The 21,547-nt window shown below is 44.2% G+C and overlaps 1 protein-coding gene across 1 annotated transcript in view; it reads right to left on the minus strand.

Moving 5' to 3' along the window:
* abcc1 (ATP binding cassette subfamily C member 1 (ABCC1 blood group)) overlaps positions 1-21,547 on the minus strand; it is a 95,983-nt gene that overhangs the window by 72,762 nt on the left and 1,674 nt on the right. Inside the window, exons 2-4 of the mRNA XM_068003222.1 lie at positions 15,895-16,071; positions 14,072-14,197; positions 8,495-8,632 (exon numbers count right to left, since the gene is read on the minus strand). Coding sequence (XP_067859323.1) covers positions 8,495-8,632; positions 14,072-14,197; positions 15,895-16,071 — 441 coding nt within the window. The remainder of the gene's footprint in view (positions 1-8,494; positions 8,633-14,071; positions 14,198-15,894; positions 16,072-21,547) is intronic.

A 21,547-nucleotide genomic window follows, 5' to 3' on the forward strand; every position in this document is an offset into this window, starting at 1 on the left:
AGGGAGAAAAAGGACAGCAGGAAGAACAACATGCCAGAGGACGCAAGGGTGAAGAAGGTGACAAAGATAGGGTGGATCAAAGCCATTTAGAGATTTGAAGACAAGTACAAGGATTTTAAATTTAATGCATTAAGGATCAGGAAGCCAATATGAGTGTGAGGATGGGAGTGGTGGGTAAACAGGACTTGGTGTGGCACAGGACATAAAGGAACAATAGGAGTTACACAGTTTACTAATTTCAATCTATCTTCATAGACCTACATTGGTTTTCTGTACCCCCAACGCATTAAATTAAATTCCTTGTCCTCGTCTTCAATACTGAAATGGCCTCAACCCTCCCTATCTCAGCAACCTCCTCTGCCCTTATATCTCCTCCCAGACTCCTCAGTCCTCCGGCCTTTTGCGACACAGAATATGGGCAGCTGAATTTAGTTTATGGAGGGCGAAGGATAAAAGGCCATCAAGCAGGACATTGGAGAAAACAGAGTCTAGAGGTGACAAAAGCCTAGATAAGGGTTTCAATGGCTAGGGGCTGAGGCAGGCAAATAAGCAGTCTTAGTGAATGGATAAAATGTAGAATTTGAAGTTCAGTTCTGGATTGAACAGGATGCCAAGGTTCTGCACACTGGTTTAGCCTGAAAGAGTGCAGTGGAATCAGTAGCAAGGGAACGGAATTTACGGTGGGAACCGAAAACAATGGCTTGGTTTCCCAAGCGCTTCTAGCATGACGTGCACCGGATGCCACCTTGGTAAAGGCATTTGCGCATACGCAGATAACGAACGAGGCATCATGTAAAGCAAGGAGAATGTGTGTTAGATCAGTGTCCAACACTGATTTAAAGGGATAGATACCATTTTGGCACTCAACACTCCAGCCAAAGCATTGTCTTAACCACGAACAGCTAAACATGTCTTAGACAGCCTGCAGGACCTCCCACCAGCGTTATTTAAAGGGATCATGCAGGTGTTGCAGGTTAGTTGCTTCTGGCTGCTGGTACAATTGTACATGTTTGTTAAAGCTTCCTATTCTTGGAGAGAGGTGCTATAATATATAGAGTGTGGTTTGGCACACTCTATATACTATAGCACACTGTTGGTGTTATTTACAACAGTGAATGAACAAGATTCCTGGTAACCATGAGTGGCCTGCTAGGGCTCACGCTGAGCATAGAACACAACTGGGAGCATGCAGAGGGGCCACGCAGAGCAGGTCAAGCTGCGAGGAGAGGGAGGTGAAGGGAGGCGGCGCAGGGCACTGTGCAGGAGGCCATATCCCGAGGGCCTTCAGGGCATAATACTCTTACCTAAACAAGAGCGAAGATCAGTGCATCCGATGGCTGCGGTTCACGAAAGAGGTTGCGACGGAGATATGTCAACTGCTGCAGCCACAAAACAAGGCAAGGACAACATTGTTCATGGCTGTCAAGGTAGCCATAGCGCTGAACTTTTACGACTCTGGATCCTTTCAGGCCTCTGCTGCCGATTGAGCAACATCTCGCAGTTTGCAGTGCACTGCTGCATAAGGGAAGTCACAGAGAATCCCCTCATGAGGTGGCTCATGACTCCGGTCGGGCACGCATGCACACAATGAGAGCCACGCAGCCACACGAAACGTCATACCTAGCACAAAAGATGGTAGTGGCTGTTGGAGGCCAGTCATCTCAGCCCCAGGACATTGCTGCAGGAGTTCCTCACGGCAGTGTCCTAGGCCCAACCATCTTCAACTGCTTAATCAATGACCTTCCCTCCAACATAAGGTCAGAAACGGGGATGTTCGCTGATGATTGCACAGTGTTCAGTTCCATTTGCAACCCCTCAGATAATGAAGCAGTCCGTGCCTGCATGCATGCAGCAAGACCTGGACAACATTCAAGCTTGAGCTGATAAGTGGCAAGTAACATTCGCGCCAGACAAGTGCCAGGCAATGACCATCTCCAACAAGAGAGAGTCTAACCACCTCCCCTTGACATTCAATGGCATTAGCATCGCCAAATCCCCCACCATCAACATCCTGGGGGTCACCATCGACCAGAAACTTAACTGGACCCGCCACATAAATACGGTGGCTACAAGAGCAGGTCAGAAGCTGGGTATTCTGCGGCGAGTGACTCACCTCCTGACTCCCCAAAGCATTTCCACCATCTACAAGGCACAAGTCAGGAGTGTGATGGAATACTCTCCACTTGCCTGGATGAGTGCAGCTCCAACAACACAAGAAGCTCGACACCATCCAGGACAATGCAGCCCGCTTGATTGGCACCCCATCCACCACCCTAAACATTCACTCCCTTCTCCACCGGCGCACCGTGGCTGCAGTGTATACCATCCACAGGACGCACTGCAGCAACTCGCCAAGGCTTCTTCGACAGCACCTCCCAAATCCGCGACCTCTACCACCTAGAAGAATAAGGGCAGCAGGCACACGGGATCAAGACCACCTGCAGTTCCCCTCCAAGTCACACACCATCCCAACTTGGAAAAATATCGCCGTTCCTTCATCGTCATTGGGTCAAAATCCTGGAACTCCCTACCTAACAGCATTGTGGGAGAACCTTCACCAAACGGACTGCACCGGTTCAAGGCGGTGGCTCACCACCACCTTCTCAAGAATAATTAGGGATGGGCAATAATTGCTGGCCTCGCCAGCGACGCCCACATCCCATGAATGAATAAAAAAAAAATTCCCTCGACAGACAGAAGCAGAAGAAGGGTTTTCTCGCATATTGGCATGCGTGCGCCAAATCTCAATTCGGCCATCTTCATGAACAGAAAAAGGTTCCACTCCCTCAATGTGCATCTGGTGTGCGACCACACACGGCGCATCATGGAGGTCAATGCCCGCTACCCTGGCAGCAGTCATGACGCCTTCATTATGCGGCAGTCCAACGTCCCAACTATCTTTGATCCGACTCGGCCACCGGTGACAATGGCTATCCCCTTATGAGGTGGTTCATGACTCTGGTCAGGCACGCACGCACGCACGCAAGCATGCATGCAGAGCAGGCATACAATGAGAGCCACGCAGCCACATGGAAAGTCATTGAGCACACCATAGGCATCCTAAAGCAACGCTTCCGCTGCCTGCAGTACTCCGCTGAGCCGTGTCAAGATTCGTCGTGGTATGCTGCATAACCTCGCCCTTCTGAGGGAACAGCCCTTGCCACTGCCTATCCGGCCAGACGCAGATGCGGAGGGGGAGGAAGTGGAGGAAGAGGCAAGGAGGCAAAAAGGTACACAGGTCCTGTCTGCTGGGGCTCTGCGTGCTCACCTTATTCATGAGCGGTACCAGTAACCTCAACGACACCTCCCAAGTCACTAACAGTCCTATCCGTCCTCTCTCACATGGCCATCAAGTCGCCTTCTGTATAATTACACATTGCTTTCTCCTGCAGCTCACCGCATAAACAAAAACCACCAACTGCGACTTCAAATACATATTTATAACTTTACACATTAACTCAAGTGTACAACATTAGACTATTCACCCTTGTGCATTCCCTCAGTGACTGTTGTTCTTATGCCTTTGCCTTACCTAGTGCTTTATGAGTTGTATTCCCAGTGGCTGGAGTATGGGTGGTGGAAGGCTGCTGGCCTTCAATTGAGGAGCATGCAGATGGCCTTGGAGGATGACCTCAAGCAGCTCAGGGCCAGCAGGGCCCAGCTTCAGACTGCACCATCTCGCATGGGCTGCAGCAGTTTAGCCTGGCTGGCTGACAGGCAACAGCAAGGGCACTGGCGAAGTGGCAGGGGTGGGAGCAGGAATGCTGTCATCCAGAGAGAGGACAGTGGGTTCCATTGCCATAGCGCCACTGCCACTTGCACGGGGTGGCGCCTCAGCACTCCTGGTGATCAGCTGAATGGATTGCTTGAGCGCTGTGACGCCATGGAAGCCCCATTCCACTGTGGTGCCCAGAGCCACAATAGCAGCGGTCTGATCTGCCACAGCAGCAGTCTGAGCTTCAACTGAAGCGTGCAGACCTTTGATGACATCGGTTTGTGCTGCAACGGCAGCCATTTGCGCTGCAAAGGAAGCTCCGAAATCAGTCATCAGACGCTGCATCATGGTGGGTTCCACAAGTGTGCTGAAGGAGGTGACCACCCGTTCCATGTGGGTAAGGATGGGCTCCAAGCTCTGCGCAAAGCACTGTGCCAAGTTCAAGGTGAATTCGCCCATGCCCCTGGTCATTGTGCACAGGCTTTCTGGCAGACTTTCCAGTGCACCAAGCATTTGGTGGCGTACGTCCATCAACCGTCTTCTGTAGCCTGGCCCATCGAAGCCATCATCTGACTTCTTGGCAGCAGAACCATTGTGCTACCTCTCCCTCCGGCGAGCTGACACCAGTGCTATCCGTTCCCCCTGCCCCGGCTCCTGCACACTTGTGCCCGGTGTCTCATGACTTGCAGATCCCTCCTCTAACCTAGCCTATAAAGGACTCAGTGTCAGTGTCTGAGCTGCTAGGTGCGAGTGTCAGATCGAGTGACAGTGCAGCTTCCTTGTCTGGGTCTTCCTCCTCCTTCACTGGTTCTTAGGCATCTGCAACAACAAAGAGAGATGGGTTGAGTTGTGGAGCAGGGAGAGGAGCAAGTAAGACGTGTGTGCCGACACCATCTGCAGCACGAGTCCGTAAAGATTGTGGGATGACGGAGATGTGGGAACTCCAGCGCCACCAGTGGCCACGGCCGCAGCAACGGCCCAGCCAATGATCTGCAACATGGTCTCCTCCAGTGGGGTGAGGAAGTGTAGGCATACCTGTCCTCCCTCAGGTCTTTTGTGCTGCCGGCTGTTATGCGCCACCTTCTCCTACAAAATAGAGGGAAGTGTGTCAATAAGTGTCCTGCAAGATGTTTGGGTGATGTGCCTGTCATGGTTAAATAGCTGTCAGTGTGTGTGGATTGCAAGTGTGGTGCTATGTGAGGGTGAGATGTAGCGTTGCATACAGATGGGCAGCGTTTGTTGGTGGGTGGGTGACAGGGTGTCGTGTGCGTAGCAGTTTTGTGGTTGGTAGGATGTGCCACTTGTATTCACTCACCTTGACCACTCATGTCAAATCATTGAACTTCTTCCGGCACTGTACCATGTGCGTGGTGCAATGCTCCTGGCATTCACCTCCAGGGCCACTTCCTCCCACTGCCTCTGCAGCTGGTGTCTGGAGGGTCTCCTGCCACCCTGTGGGTACAGGATGACTCTCCATTCGTCCACTCTCTCCACCAAGGCCTCCAGTGCGTCAGAGAATCTCGGCACACACTATCTTGCCGGTCCAGCCATTCTACCAGTCATCCTCCACCGCTTGCATTGACTGTGCACCTCCCCTGTAAGAGGTGCAGGCTGCTTTTAACTAATGCTAGCCACACCCCATATCGGGCCTCCTGCTGGTGCATGCAGCCACTCCACGGCACGGGTACTGCTGGCTGCACGTGGGACTCGTGGTAATGAGATGGCAGCATGAATTTCACATGCTGCCTGCATCGGAAACACCAGGCGCAGGTTAAATCGCACACCGCGACCCCCACGCACCCGGATTCGGGAGTTATCGAATTTAACCCCCTCAGTGTCCAAGTTTACACGTGAAGGATGACCAATTGGGTAAGATACCAGGGAGCTGCAAGTCCCTGTGAAACAAAAGCAGTACTCAGTGCAGAGGGAGAAGGGCAAATAAAACCACTACCTCCAACATGCATGTCAAACTCTTCTTCTTAACCTCCCCGAGTATAACCCACATGCAGAATCAATATGTTTACAGCAAAAAAGAAAAGATCCCCATGTGACACGACCTTCAGAAACACATGCAAAGTAAGCACAAAAACCACAATGTTCCTGCAGCTGGTTCCTTTATAAAGCTGGGTGTAACATTCAGAACAAGAGTTCACAAATTAACCAACATTGTAAATTTGTTAAAACATTGACTTTTTAAATCTAACAGCTGCTGATTGTACTTGATCTGCAACATGGTCTCCTCCAGTGGGGTGAGGAAGTGTAGGCATACCTGTCCTCCCTCAGGTCTTTTGTGCTGCCGGCAGCACAAAAGACCTGAGGGAGGACAGGTATGCCTACACTTCCTCACCCCACTGGAGGAGACCATGTTGCAGATCAAGTACAATCAGCAGCTGTTAGATTTAAAAAGTCTTAATTGGAAGGGGCGTTTTTTTGATTACAAAACATGTTAATACAACAAAGTTTCTTACACTCTTCTTGCCTTGCCGTCCTGTTGGTGCAACATTGCTGCTTTATTCTCAATGGCTATTAACATACCTGATAACTGCTTTGCCTTTTCTTAAGAAAGAATTCTCAAGCACAACTACAGGCGTGCCTGCAATGATTTAGTGGATTAAAACAGAATGGTTTGGGATTAAGCCATACAGGTACCAGGTTCAATCCCTGGTGTATATCAAGTTAGCTATTATAGTAGGTTAGCAGCTGTGCTGTCTCTGTGCCCAGATCTGGACAACATCCAGACTTGGGCTGATAAGTGGCAAGAAACATTCACGACAGACAAGTACCAGGCAATGACCATCTCCAACAAGAGCGTGTCTAACCACCTCCCCTTGACATTCAACGGCATTACCATCACCGAATCCCCCACCATCAACATCCTGGGGGTCACCATTGACCAGAAACTAAACTGGACCAGCCATATAAATACTGTGGCTACAAGAGCAGGTCAGCGGCTGGGTATTCTGCGGCGAGTGACTTATCTCCTGACTCCCCAAAGCCTTTCAATCATCTACAAGGCACAAGTCAGGAGTGTGATGGAATACTCTCCACTTGCCTGGATGAGTGCAGCTCCAACAACACTCGAAGCTTGACACCAACCAGGTCAAAGCAGCCAGCTTGATTGGCACCCCATCCACCACCCTAAACATTCATTCCCTTCACCACCGGCACACTGTGGCTGCAGTATGTACCATCCTCAGGATGCACTGCAGCAACTCGCCAAAGCTTCTTTGACAGTACCTCCCAAACCTGCGATCTCTACCACCTAGAAGGACAAGGGCAGCAGGCATATGGGAATATCACCATCTGTACGTTCCCCTTCAAGTCACACACCATCCCGACTTGGAAATATATCGCCTTTCCTTCATCGTCGCTGGGCCAAAATCCTGGAACGCCCTTCCTAACAGCACTGTGGGAGAACCTTCACCACACGGACTGCAGCGGTTCAAGGCGGCAGCTCACCACCACCTTCTCGAGGGCAATTAGGGATGGGCAATAAATGCTGGCCTCGCCAGCAACGCCCACATCCCATGAACAAAAAAAAAAGTAAACTCTTCAGAAAAGCACACTTTGTGAAGACACGACTACGCTTGACCATTATGTCCTCCATAGTTAACCGGTCGACACTCCCTGCTGGGTTCATGCACAAGACATAACTACTTCGATGAGGTACCAAGAGGGCTACCAGTATTGATGGAACCATACCCAAACAGTCAGTGCCTTCGGGAAAGAGAAGTGAGGGGAAAAAAATGAAAAGAAACACATTGATATATATTAATGACTTGGACTTGGGTATACAGAGCATCATTTCAAAGTTTGCAATGACACGAAACTCGGAAATGTAGTAAACTGTGAGGAGGATAGTAACAGACTGCAGGAGGATATTGACAGATTGGTGAAATGGGCAGACACATAGCAGATGAAATTTAACACAGAGAAGTGTAAAGTGATTCATTTTGGTCGGACGAATGATGGGAGACAATATAAATTAAATGGTACAATCCTAATGGGGGTGCAGGAACAAAGAGACCTGGGGGTGCATTTACACAAATCTTTGAAGGTGGCAGACAAGTTGAGAAGGCTGTTAAAAAAGCACATGGGATCCAGGGCTTTATTAATAAAGGCACAGAGCACAAAAGCAAGGAAGTTATGCTAAACCTTTATAAAACATTGGTTAGGCCCTATCAGGAGTATTGTGGCCAATTCTGGGCACCACACTTTAGGAAGGATGTCAAGGCCTTAGAGAGGGTACAAAGGAGATTTACTAGAATAGTACGAGGGATGAAAGACTTCGGTCATGAGGAGAGACTAGAGAAACTGAGGTTGTTTTCCCTAGAGCAGAGAAGGTTAAGGGGAAATTTGAAAGAGGTGTTCAAAATAATAGAGTAAATAAGGAGAAAATGTTTCCAGTGGCTGAAGGGTCGGTAATCAGAGGACACAGATTTCAGGTAATTGGAAAAAGAACCAGAGGCGGCAAGTCGTTATTATCTGGAATTCACTGCCTGAAAGGAAGGAGATTCAATAATAAACTTTCAAAAGGGAATTGGATAAATACTTTAAGTAGAAACATTTTTAGGCCTATGGGGAAAGAGCAGGGGCGTGGGACTAATTGGATAGCTCTTTCAGAGAGCCGGCACAGGCACGATGAGCCAAATTGCCTCCTCCTGTGCTGGATCATGCAATGATTCTATGAAACTAGATTTTAAATATCAAAATCAAATACATGTCGACCAATTAAGACCACCTTAAAAACACATCAAAAAAAAATTAAATTGTTCTTACCTGGTTTACAGACTTCATTATTTTGGACCTCAATGTTGGAATGGCACACAGCAACGTAAGCAGCCAAAAAATCAAAAGAAGCCCAGATGATTGGACACCCTTCAGCCTCTCATACTGGATGAGGAAAACTGCAACCAACTGATAACACAGGATTAGTTTTTGTTAAGATATAATTTAGCATTGGCGTGCTCCAACATCAAAAGTGTCTGTTAGAATAATCATTCTGTGCATCACAAAGCTCACACCTGTACACTAGAAGTTAAAAATTGTGTGGGCCAGTATGTATCTCAGCACTTTGGACAACAACTTGCACCTTTAATGCTGAAAAACATCCCAAGGCACTTCACAGAAGCACAATCCGACAAAAACTGACAGAGTTAAAAGAGATAGTAGGAGAGGTGACTAAAAGCTTAATCAAAAAATTGAGTTTTAAGGAGAGTCTTAAAGGAGAAGAGAGAGAGAGAGAGAGAGAGAGAGAGAGATGCAGAGAGGTTTAGGGAGGGATTTCCAGAGCTCAGGGCCTAGACAGCTGAAGTCATAGCCGTCAATACTGGGGAAAAGGGAGTGGGAAGGGGTGCACAAGAAGCCAGTGTTCAAGGAAAGCAGAGTTCTTGGAGGGTTGTAAGGCTGGAGGAGGTTAGAGAGACAGGGAGGGGCAAAGCTATGAAGGGGTTTGAACACAAGAATGAGAATTTTAAATGAGAGGTGTTGGAGCGGCCAGGAGCCAAGATATGTCAGCGAGCAAAAAGGTGATGGATGAGTGGACTTGGTGCAGGTTGGGATATGGACAGCAGAGTTTTCGATAAGCTGAAATTGATAGAGGGTGGAGGATAGGCGGCCAGCCAGAACAGCATCGGAATAATTGTCTAGAGGTGACAAAAGGTGTGGATGAGTGTTTCAGCAGCAAAACGGCTGAGGCAGAAGTGGAAACGAGCAATGTTACAAAGGTGGAAGTAGGCAGTCTTTGTGATAGAGAGGATAGGAGGTTGGCAGCTCAGCAGGAGTCAAATAAAACATCAAGGTGGCAAAATCGGCTTCAAGCTGAGACAGTGGTTGGGAGGTGGGGTGGGAGGGAAAAAGAGATGGAATCAGTGGCAAGTAACTGGAGTGTGTGATAGGATCAAAGACAATGGTTTTGAAGAGTGCACAAGGCTTTCTACACCAAAATGACAAAATCATGAATTTTTTTGTGTGATTTATTCAGAAAAAAACTGAACAACAATTTCAAGTACTAATAATAGATGAAGCTTTTTCACTTCAACTAAGGAAATTAATTTGCTTCAGCAAGAATACATGGAACCATGGCAAAAGTGCCTTAGGGTTCATGTTCGCAACTAAATGATCATACAGCCAGATCCAATTTTAAAAAGGGGGTGCAAGAACAGATAGGCCTGGGGATGTATGTATACAAATCTTTGAAGGTGGCAGAACAAGTTGATACGGCTGTTTATCAGGATTCTTGGCTTTATAAACAGGATCCTTGGCTTTTTAAACAGAAGCCATGATGTGGAGATGCCGGTGATGGACTGGGGTGGACAAATGTAAGGAATCTTACAACACCAAGTTATAGTCCAACAGTTTTATTTGAAAATCACAAGCTTTCGGAGGCTTTCTCTGACGAAGGAGAAAGCCTCCGAAAGCTTGTGATATTCAAATAAAACTGTTGGACTATAACCCCTGGTGTTGTAAGATTCCTTACATTTTTAAACAGAGACAGAGACAGAGAGAGTACAAAAGCAAGGAAGTTATGCTAAACTTATATAAATCAGTGGTTAGGCCCCAGCTGGAGCAGGGTCCAATTCTGGACACCGCACTTTAGGAAGGATATCATGGCCTTGGAGAGGATGCAGAGAAAATTTACTAGAATGGTACCAGGGATGAGGAACTTCAGCTACGTGGAGAGACTAGGAAAGCTGGGGTTGTTCTCCTTAGAGCAGAGAAGGTTAAGGGGAGATTTAATAGAGGCATTCAAAATAATGAAGGGTTTAGATAAAGTAAATAAGGAGAAACTGTTTCCAGTGGCAGAAGGATTGGTAACCAGAGAACACAGATTTAAGGTAACTGGCAAAAGAGCCAGAGGTGGGATGAGTAAGAATTTTTTTTTTAAAACTCAGCGAGTGGTTATGATCTGGAATGCACTGCCTGAAAGGATGATGGAATCAAATTCAATAATAACTTTCAAAAGAGAATTGGATAAATACTTGAAGGGGAAATTGCAGGGCGATGGGGAAAGGGACTAATTGGCTAGCTCTTTCAAAGAGCTGGCATAGGCATGATGGGCCGAACAATTCTATGATTCATTTATCTCTTATACAGCCATATAACCACTTATATTGTATAATTAAATAAGCCATGTTGTCCAACTTTGGAGAAAATCTTAAATTTTCACATACCAATTTAATTCCATACCATTTAAAATATTTTTCCAGGTGTTAAAAGGTAGAAAATCTGTTCGTTTTGCAGCTCAAGCACACAGCCAATATTAGAAATTAACAGGTGGAATTTCTGCAGGGGTTCTCCTGCTGTAACTTCGGCAGAAACCCTAGAGAAACAGTGTAAATGGTTAAAAACGGCCATTTACTCCATTTCTCCAGGGTTTCCACCAAAGTTCCGGTGAGAGATCAAAAGAACCTCACCAAAATTCTCTCCCGAAAACTTGATTTTGTTAAAACTTGCTCCCTAAAAGACTAAGGACAGTTACAATTTGCATTGTCAAAGGTCAGAAGTGGTGCATTCTGTGAACCAAAGGTCAGTTCACAATTAATGAACACAAGATATTAAGTTCATTAAAGCGAAATTTTTCAGTCTACAATTATTGCATTATTCTTCCAGAAGTGTTACTCCGTGTTGATCATCTCTAACCAGGGTTAGAGGGAAGAACAAATAGGAAAAAATAAAGTGATTCAAAGTCCCCCAAAAAACTTATTCCCCTGCACCCAGATTTTGCATAAACTGTTGATTCAATGCTCAATTATGCCTGAGCCATATCGCATCAAAAATTCTTCAGTGTTCACAGAAAGTATCTACATTTATTGAAATAAATGTTTTGAATAAATGTTTTGAAATAATGAAGGTCTAATTTGCAGAAATAAGCTTTAACAGTGGATTAACTGGCATTCCACAATCTTTATCTGTATTAACTATTATTGCAAGTAAACAAATTACCTCAATGATTTCCTGTGCCTTTGTTGGAAGGGGAGAGGATAGCCAATGCATGAACAAAACAGCAGAACTCATTACAGATTTAATTTCTAACAGAAACCAGTATAGACGATTACTTTTTAATAGACTAAGAACTTTCCCTTGGAAAGTAAGATTTATTGTGATCTATTTAAAGTGCACAGTTGCAGTTTTTTTTTTATAAAGTGGCCTACTGATTTACTGAAAACATGGAACTTTATGCTTTTTGGACTGTGTTTAGCCAGGGTAGACTTTTTTTTCAAAATAAGTTCTTAGCTGATAGACAATTTGCTAAGTGCCCCATCGAGATCTGCACAGGCATTAATGTGCACAAGCAATGTTAGGAAGTGTCATTGTCTTTACCACTTAAAGTGCCAGTTAAGCATGGTGACAGAGCACAATGGCACCCAATGGCAGTGTTGGAGTGCAAGTTCACATTTGCAGTCCACATGTCGAATTCCCGATCTCACTGGCAGATAGGTGACAAGCTGAGGGGAAAAGACATTTATGGATTGCTCTTTTCCACCTAGCAGCTGAGTGGAACCCAGACCTCCAGCTCTGAATTCTGGGTTGACATCTAGTGGGAATCTCACGCCAAGTGGGTGTGGGTGGTGCCGCCCTTTATTGTTTGGATTCTGGGAGCCATATAGGACTAACCACCCTATCGGCTGGTACAAAGATACTTATCGCCATGGCCTGTCAGACTGTTAATCAGCCTGCGAATCCTTCCACTACTTCACACTATTCTCCAAAGAAGAGTACAAAGATATGAAAAGAAAGCAGCTGATTTCAGAACAATATTAGCTGAGGCCTGGGAGGCAGTCTTCTGTCTGACCTCACAAGGTAGTTAACATCAATCAGGCAGCACTGTAATTTTCATTTTAATAATTACTATTACAAGGAAAAGATTAAATCAGACTGAATTGAAATGTGCTAATAATATCGTTATTGATTTATCTTCATATTGTAATGTTAGCTTTTAGCCTTTATTAGGTAGGGAAGTATGATTCTCAAATTGTAATATCTTAAAATAGTTACAAGTGTACAGCAATTCTAAGATGGTGACCACTGAACTTTTGAACTGAGACTGACCCTTACAGCACCAAAATATGAATATGAAGTAACCACCTGCTTAATGAGAGAAGTTAATTGGAGAAATGCCATTGCATACTATCTTATTAATTAAGGTTTCTGTAGAATGGGGGAAATCAGTCAGTGCTGAATGGTGCAGAATCAAAGGAAGTCTTATAATTAAATGTTTCACTTGGTGGAATAGCAATTATATATAACAAAAGACATTTTTGATACGTTAATGAAATAGGGAGTTATGTTGATCTCGTCAGCCCAATGTAAAAATAGCTCGTTAGTAAGGAAATCAGCTTATTAACTTGTTATTGATAAGGTATGGGTTTCAATTAGTTTCTCCTTCTATGGAATTGTTCTTACCTTTTGATGTAACTATGTAATGTAGAACCATGCAAATTGTCATGTAGTGGGGGTAAGAGAAAAGCATAAAAGTGGCAAATTATAGTGAGGATTTGAATTCTAAGCGTTCAGTTAACCTGAATACCAAGCTCAGATACGTTGGAGTCTTCAACCATCAGATGTGGTTGTAAGTACTATATTTTAAGTGTATGCTTACGTACGATTGCATGTATGATATACTTAATAAATCTATGGATGCTTGACCTCAACATTTCAAGAACCTTATTGACTTTGAGGAATAGATAGAATATCTTATCAAACAGAAACCATCCTTTAACACTATCCATAGCATCATATTTAAACCATTTTACTTATAAAATATACTTAGATAAATTGCATAATTTGCTTCAATTTTTAGATCACTAGATGCTCTTTCATTAAAAAAAGGAACATTTTTCACAATGTTCCCCAGTTATTGTACTATAATGAATCAAGAAGCAATAGATCGATCACAAGATGACCACCTTCAAATATTTATAATTTACACTCCATGTCAACACAAAATACCCAGTACAAAAATCAATAAAACCACCCAACAGTGCTGTTCTTATCTAGCTCATGGCATTCACATTGGTAGATAATTTTTTTTGTGTACAAACTGGTTGTCATTTTGATAAAGAGCAGATTGCAAACATTTGGATTGAACTGAATGCAGGTCTTGTGACTATCCATCTTGGTCTAATGTATGTACTCAGCAACCACAGGGGAGCCATGCAAATGAGCGAGAGTGAGCTATAAGTTGATTTCTAACATCAAACAAATACACAGTTTTTAGTTTCAGTTCTCCTTTCTAAGTAAGAAAAGTGACTACAGCACAGAAACAGAGTTTTTTTCTTTAATGCTTTGCAATGTGCCCTTACATTTTCTTCTTCTGAACAAAAGCAACAAGTTAATCAACATTTATGTAATTACCATTGTAACTCCAAGCAATGCAGGGCTCACTATGAAAACAGGGGCTCGCCCAAATCCTTTATTTCTTTCCCAGAAAGTGTAGAAAAGATCTGTCCAGCAGATTATCCACAACGCAAACCCCAAAGCCTGCAATCAAACAATAAAATGCTTAATATATTGTATAGTACTTAGAACTTCATTACTGCTACAACAAGGGGACATTAAGATTTCTATGGATGGATAAACTAAGATGGGTTGAATGGACTTCCTCATCTGTAACTATCTTGTAGTTATAATCCAATAAATAAGACACCTATTACTAACTACAAAATTAAATCTCAATACACGATTAAACAATTTTTATAATCTAATATTTTCCTTGAAAAGTCTGGAATGAAGCAATAGTAATCCCATTTACACTGAGAACTTGGTTCAAGAGTTACATCTTCAGCGTAAACCCTGAAAAACGTATTGCTCCAGTGACACACACATTTTGTTCCCCGGGCAGTCCTGTGACTGTGCAGAATTTAAATGCTACATTGACTAGCTGAGTCATCTGTCAGTAAATAGCTCAGGTTCTAATAATATTTCCTGCATGACACACTCATATTTCACCCCGTGAGGCAAATGCATATATTATTTCACAGCCATTCCTAAATGTGTAAAACAGGACTGCACAGCATGCCCTCTTTTTGAGAGCCCCACAAAAAGTGAGTGAAACAAAAAATGTGTGCAATAATGCCAGGCTTTTAAATACACTAGTATGGCATGACAGGCCATTCTAGTGTATTTAATAGTGAGGTATTAGTTAAGTAAACAGAGTCAGGCCAGAGTTCAATTGTTGATTCATCAGGAAACTTTTCAGATTAGGAAGTGCTAGTCCATTTCAGTCAGCAGGTCAGAAGCACTCAATATTAAAACAAAGCATGACCATCTGGGTTGTCTGTATGCACCAGGTGTACCATTCTTATTAATATACCATGGAGCTGTTCATGGCAAGTCAGAATTTTTAAAATTATTTATTCATGGGATGTGGGCATCGCTGGCAACGCCAGCATTTATTACCCATCCCTAATTGCCCTCGAGAAGGTGGTGGTAAGCTGCCTTCTTGAATCGCTGCAGTCTGTGTAGTGAAGGTACTCCCACAGTGCTGTTAGGAAAGGAGTTCCATGATTTTGAACCAGTGGCAATGAAGGAATGGTGATATATTTCCAAGTCAGGATGGTGTGTGATTTGGAAGGGAACATGCAGGTGGTGTTATTCCCACGCGTCTACTGCCCTTGTCCTTGTCCTTCTAGGTGGTAGAGGTTGCAGGTTTGGAAGGTGCTGTCGAAGAAGCCTTGGTGAGTTGCTGCAATGCATCCTGTGGATAGTACACACTGCAGCCATGGTGCACTGGTGGTGGAGAGAGTGAATGTTTAAGGGGATAGATGGGGTACCAATCAAGCGGGCTGCTTTGTCCTGGATGGTGTTGATCTTCTTGAGTGTTGTTGTGGGAACAAATGGGCTGCTTTATAAGGAAAGGAATATTAAAATAAATAGAATATAACACATTATTCTGCTGAAGTGTAGGCATGTATCCCTTCAAGGCTAAGTGAAAACTTTGGAGATCATGCATAGATCAGTTAAGAAGCTGCAGATACTGTAGTTTTCTGCTGTTGAGAGTCTGTACATTCCAAATGGCTGCCTTCGCTTCATTATACTTGCCCTCCCCTCAGTTAGCAAAAATAATTGCTTTAAACAAGCATGTGATGTGAGGTGAGGTGGGCCAGACATCTGGTGTAAGACTGGCAGGAAGTACACACATACATACTATACATTGATTAAATAGCTCTCTTTCTTACCGTTTTAGTTTTATTGAGAAATGACATCCTAATATAACCTCGGTCATGATAACGAAGATACAGAAAGTAGAATGGAAAACAAATCCAGATGTAGATGCAAGGGATCCAGACTAGGATTGTTATTTGGAAGCAATGTGTAAAATCCGGATTATCTGTATACCAGGTTTTGTTTGAATCCTGCAATACATAAAATTAGCAGGTTAACACCTGCTATAGAAAATATTATTCCTTTAAAAAAATCAATTTAAGATACATTTCTGGAATTTAAAGCAGTAAGTCTTTGTCTGTTCACATTCCAGCACAAAAAAAAGTGTTCCACTTTTCTGTGAAGAAAACCTCCTGGCCAGATATTGTAACTCTTTGAGCAGTACTGAATTTGTTAGCCAGGGAGGAAAAGAAAGCTGACTACTTGATCACATTAAATCTAGAGCTAGTCATGTGGGCACATTGGTCATAAGCCCAAGCCCCAGCCCCCAGCATCCCCCCCACCCAAGAAACAAGCAAGGCAATGCAGCCTAGTTCTGAAGTTGCTACAGTCTACATTCAGATCGGAGTACCCAAGAGAAAGATACTGTTCCTTTCTGCAGTGAACTTGTTTGGGACAGTGTAGGTGGTGCCACAAGAGTCCTGCAGTCTCGTTACCTTCTTCCTACAACAAACAAATTTGTACTTCAAAACACTTGTCCTTTTAATTCACTCCACACACAAAGTCACACGACAGTAGCTTTGGCAACGCCTAGTACACTTTCCCCAGCACCTTCCTTTTCTGGACCTCGCCCTTTTATTCTCACCTGACAGGGAAAGGTCTTAATTACTTCTTAAAAGGTGAGGTCTCTTAAAAGATTCCTTATTCGGGGATCAGGACCCCCCTCGGCCTACAGTCTCAATCAATCATCCTGCTACAGTGGCTGAAATCTGAAAGGTCACAAACGGGGATGAGGGGGAGTTGAAGTGGTGAGGCACAAAGAAGCCAGGATCACACTTGCAGAGAACAGAGATGCTTGGCAAAGAAGTCATCCAATCTTGTTTGGTCTTCCCAATGTAAAGGATACCACACTGTGAGCGGCAAGTAAAATATACTGGATTAGAGGAAGTATACATAAATCACTGTCTCATACAGAAGTAGTGTTTGGGACTAAGGATATGGGAGGAGGTATATTGACAGGTGTTGGATCTGCTGTGGTTGCCAGGGAAGAATTTAGGAAAGGGCAGCCAGAAATCAGGTTGATGGAAAAGCGACAATCATATCAATGTCCTTTAGGGAAGGAAACCTGCCGTCCTTACCTGGTCTGGCCAATATGTGACTCCAGACCCACAGCAATGTGGTTGATTCTTAACTGCCCTCTGAAGTGGCTTAGCAAGCCACTCAGTTGTACAAGAAGGTGGCTCACCACCTCCTTCTCAAGGGCAATTAGGGATGGGCAAAAAAATGCTGGCTTTGCAAGTGACACCCACATCCCATGAATGAATTTTAAAAAATCAAGAGTATCTCTAGAAAGCTGAAAGGGAAGGAAAGATATACTTGATTGGTATCTTATAGCATGATCCCACAAACAATGAGCTGGTGAATGCAGAGACAAGAAGGCAAGCACAAGGTGAACCTCATTATTGCTGTTGGAAGTAGGAGAAAGGGCTTGAACAGAGTCATGGGAAACATGGCAGATAATATCAAAGGCTCAGTCGACAGACGAGGAAAACTTCAGTTGAGGAACAAGGACATTTAGAAGCTCGCATATGGAAAGTGGAGTCGTCAGGGTAGATGCAACAGAGATGGAGAAACTGGGAGAAAAGGATGGAAATGTGTGACTAGAAGCATAATACGGGGAGATGTGGCCTTGTAATTGTTGAAAAGGGAGAGAAGTCCAGAAATGGATGGCAACAGTCAGACATTGATCATGTAAAGGTGAGGGATGGGTGGAGGAGCATAGTCAACAAAACTGTACCAACTGTGCCCCATACAATTGTCTGAAGGGTTGCCCTCAACATTGGTAAGGAAAATACCCTGTAAACTGTATGAGGATGTCCATTCAATCTGGAGTTCAGCTATTGAACTGAATGCTGGGAAGTGAATAGTTAGTGTAGGTTTCCAAACATTTAATTGCTTAAAAGCCTGTATTCAATCGTAAAATTATTATCCTTTGCTCAGGTCCAGGGAAAGAGCACTTAATGGGTCATAAACAGGTCATGACCCCTCATATTTGTGTAGATTTTTTGCTAGTAGAGTGTTCCACATATCCTATAAAAAATAGGGTAACGGTGGGATCCATCAAGGTCTCATAGCAACATCTTTTATATTGAGGAAGTGAAGTTGAGATAAGTTGTTCAGGATGAGTACAAGTTCAACCACTTGCAGGAGGGTGGTAGTGGATAGGGATTGGTTAGGGTACTGTTTAAGGGAAAAGCTGAAAACTTGGAGATCAACCTGAAGAGAAATGGACCAACCTGGAGAGAAATGGAGGTGTAGAAGGACTGCATGCCACACATTCAAGCTATGCTACTACCTTTTTACTCCTGGGACTTGGATTCAAATCCACCCTGAGCTGATGAAAGTCCATGTTGAAATAAGAGTCTCTCAACCCAAATGCATACCCACAGCAAAACAAAATGTCCATAATTCAGCAATGAACTGACAGCCCCAATCTTGAAGAATCTACAAAAATATCCAGCATGGAAAATGGCGCTGGAAGAAATCCTCTTCAAGATTAGGAAGACGACACATTGTTGCATCAGAAAATAATTTTACTCTCCATTCAACCCACCTTCCATTTGACAATGGGCGCCAAAACTAGTAAATCATTCCTTCTTCAATGTCGTTAGCTTTGACTTTGAGAAGCACAAGTATGCAACTCCCTCCCCACCAAAAAGAATAAACCTTGAACTCATGAGTTCAGCATAAATTGTCATTCAAGTATAGCCTCTTAAGGTTTAACTGGCAATCTTGCAGTTCAAGAGAATTGTTGGTTAATGATGTCCAGATCGCTCTGCATTTCATGTTTTTAAACTCGTCATAAGCTACAGCAATACAGAATGCATTTAAAATATTTGAACCTATAAAATCAACATACTTTAGACCAGTCACTGGATCATTTGATGACTAACAATGAATCTATTGTAAATGGAACACAGACTTAAGCTGATTACAGTACATAAAGTGGAATTCCCCAATCCTCAATTTGGTATTTTGCCCAAAATATCCAGTATTCTTGTAGACAAGGCATGTGAAACACACAATATGAGACATCTTTCCATTTTGCTATGTATAACGTCACAAAGTTCATGCCCTGTTTAATGTACAGCTTATCAGCACAATGAATCCTTATCTACACACAGTTATCTTCATAGGTAAACATTTTGTCAGAACAACCAGCAATTTGCCTCTTGCACACATCAGTCTCAAATCCTGTGACAAAAATCTATCACAACATTTGATAATCCATCAATAATCAAGTTGGAGAAGAACCTTTAGTCACATAAAGTTATTTCCATACTCGAGTCTGTTCTGCCATATAAACCGATCATGGCTGATCTGTACCTCAACTCCATTTACCCACCTTTGATCCATATCGCTTGATACGCTTACCTAACAAAAATCTATCGATCTCAGTCCTGAAAGTTTCAATTGACCCAGCACCTGCAGCCTTTTAGGGGAAGAGTGTTCCAGATTTCCACCACCCTTCGTGTGGAGAAAGTGCTCCCTGAATGGTCTGGCTATAACTTTAAGAGATTGTGCCTTGTTCTGGATTCCTCCACCGGAGGAATGGAGGAAATAGTTTCTCAGTATCCACCATATCAAATCCCTTTATCATTTTAAACACCTCAATTAGATCATACCTCAACCTTCTAAACTCAAGGAAATACAAGCCAAGTTTATGCAACCTGTCCTCATAATTTATGCCCCAGTATCATTCTGGTGAATCTGCACTGTACCCCCCTCCAAGGCCAATATATCCTTCCTGGAGGTTTGGTGCCCAAAGCTGAAGGCTCCAGATGGGGTCTGACCAAGGCTCTGTACAACTGAAGCATAACTTCCTCCCCTTTGAGATAAAGGCTCACATTCCATTAGTATTTTTCATTACTTTTTGTATCTTTTAGGTCATTTGTTTACAAGGGCATCCAAATCCCTTTGATCCTCCACAGTTCCTAATCTTTTCACTATTAAGAAAATATTCCAATTTGTCTTTCTGGGATCCAAAGTGGATGACCACACTTCCTCATATTGAACTCCATCTGCTGCAGTTGTGCCCACTCACTTAGTCTGTCTACGTCCCTTTGTAATTTTCTGCTGCCTTCTACACAACTTACTGTGCCTCCTAACTTGGTGTCATCTGCAAACTTGGATATACAACTCTCTATTGATATACATGGTGAAAAGCTGAGGCAGCGTAGCCCTTATCAGCAAATCTCACCTTGGTCTGTCCAACTACTCCTCTGGCACCACCTTCTCCTTGATCCACTCCTCGCGCCACTCCACCCAGGTACCACGCCAACTTTGTCACCAAGATATCTTCACTGCTTTCCTCCCTCAGCCTCTGCACCAAGCAACGTTTCATCCACGGTAATTTCAACCTCCACCTCAACTTGCCCCCTCTCCTGTGTTCACTGCCCTCTTGTCCTCCCTTAACCTCTCCCTCCACATTAACTCACCTACGCATACTCTCCCCCACCCTGGTCGTTCCCCACGGTACAGCCCCCATCTCCGCTCCCTCAAGTCCAATGGATGCAGGCTTAAACGTATATAGCGGACAACTGGTTACGCCATTCGTCTTCAGAAATGGATGGACCACATAAAACACTATTGGGTCCTGCTGTCCTCTGCCAAAACTGCTCACTACTCTAGGATCGTTTGCAATGCAAAGATAACCCCAGCATCTCTTCTCCACTACCAAGTCTTCTTAAACCCCTCTCCCCTGCGCCCTCCAACAAGTGCGAGGAGCTAATGGACTTCTTTGTCTCCAAGATTGAGACCATCTGTTCAGTTGACTCTGCCGCATCCCTCCCTTCCTCTAGTCCACCAAGACAAACGTCCCCCAAGGTTCTGCCCTGCCCCAGTCCTGAACTCGCTTCTTTCTGTAGTTTCTCTATTTCCCCTCATATCCTCTCCAAGCTCATCTTGTCCACGAGACCAACCTCCTGCTCTCTCGGCCCTATTCCCACTAACCACTCAACTTCCCTTCCTGGCCCCATGGAAGCTGATATTGTTAACAGTTCCCTCTCCTATGGTACAGTCCCACTCCCTTTAAATCTGTCATCACCACCCCCCTCCTCAAAAAACCCACCCTTGACCTCTCTGTCCTTGCAAACAACGACTCCCTCTTTAACTTCCTTTCCAAAGTCCTCGAACGTGTTGTCACCTCCCAAATTGGGCCCATCTTTCACACAACTCCATGTTAGAACCTCTCCAATCAGGTTTCCTCCCCCACCACAACACAAACAGCCCATATCAAAAATCACAAATGACATCCTATGTGACAGTGACCTTGGTGCACTCTCCTCATCCTTATCAACCTGTCTACAGCATTTGACACGGTTGACCACACCGTCCTCCTCCAGCATCTCCACCATTGTGCAGCTGAGTGGGGCCGCCCTCACCTGGTTCTATTCTTATCTATCCAGTCATAGACAGAGAAATTCCTGCAATGGCTTCTCTTACCAC

Source organism: Heptranchias perlo, chromosome 22 (genome assembly GCF_035084215.1).
Source record: "Heptranchias perlo isolate sHepPer1 chromosome 22, sHepPer1.hap1, whole genome shotgun sequence".
Lineage (NCBI taxonomy): Eukaryota > Metazoa > Chordata > Chondrichthyes > Hexanchiformes > Hexanchidae > Heptranchias > Heptranchias perlo.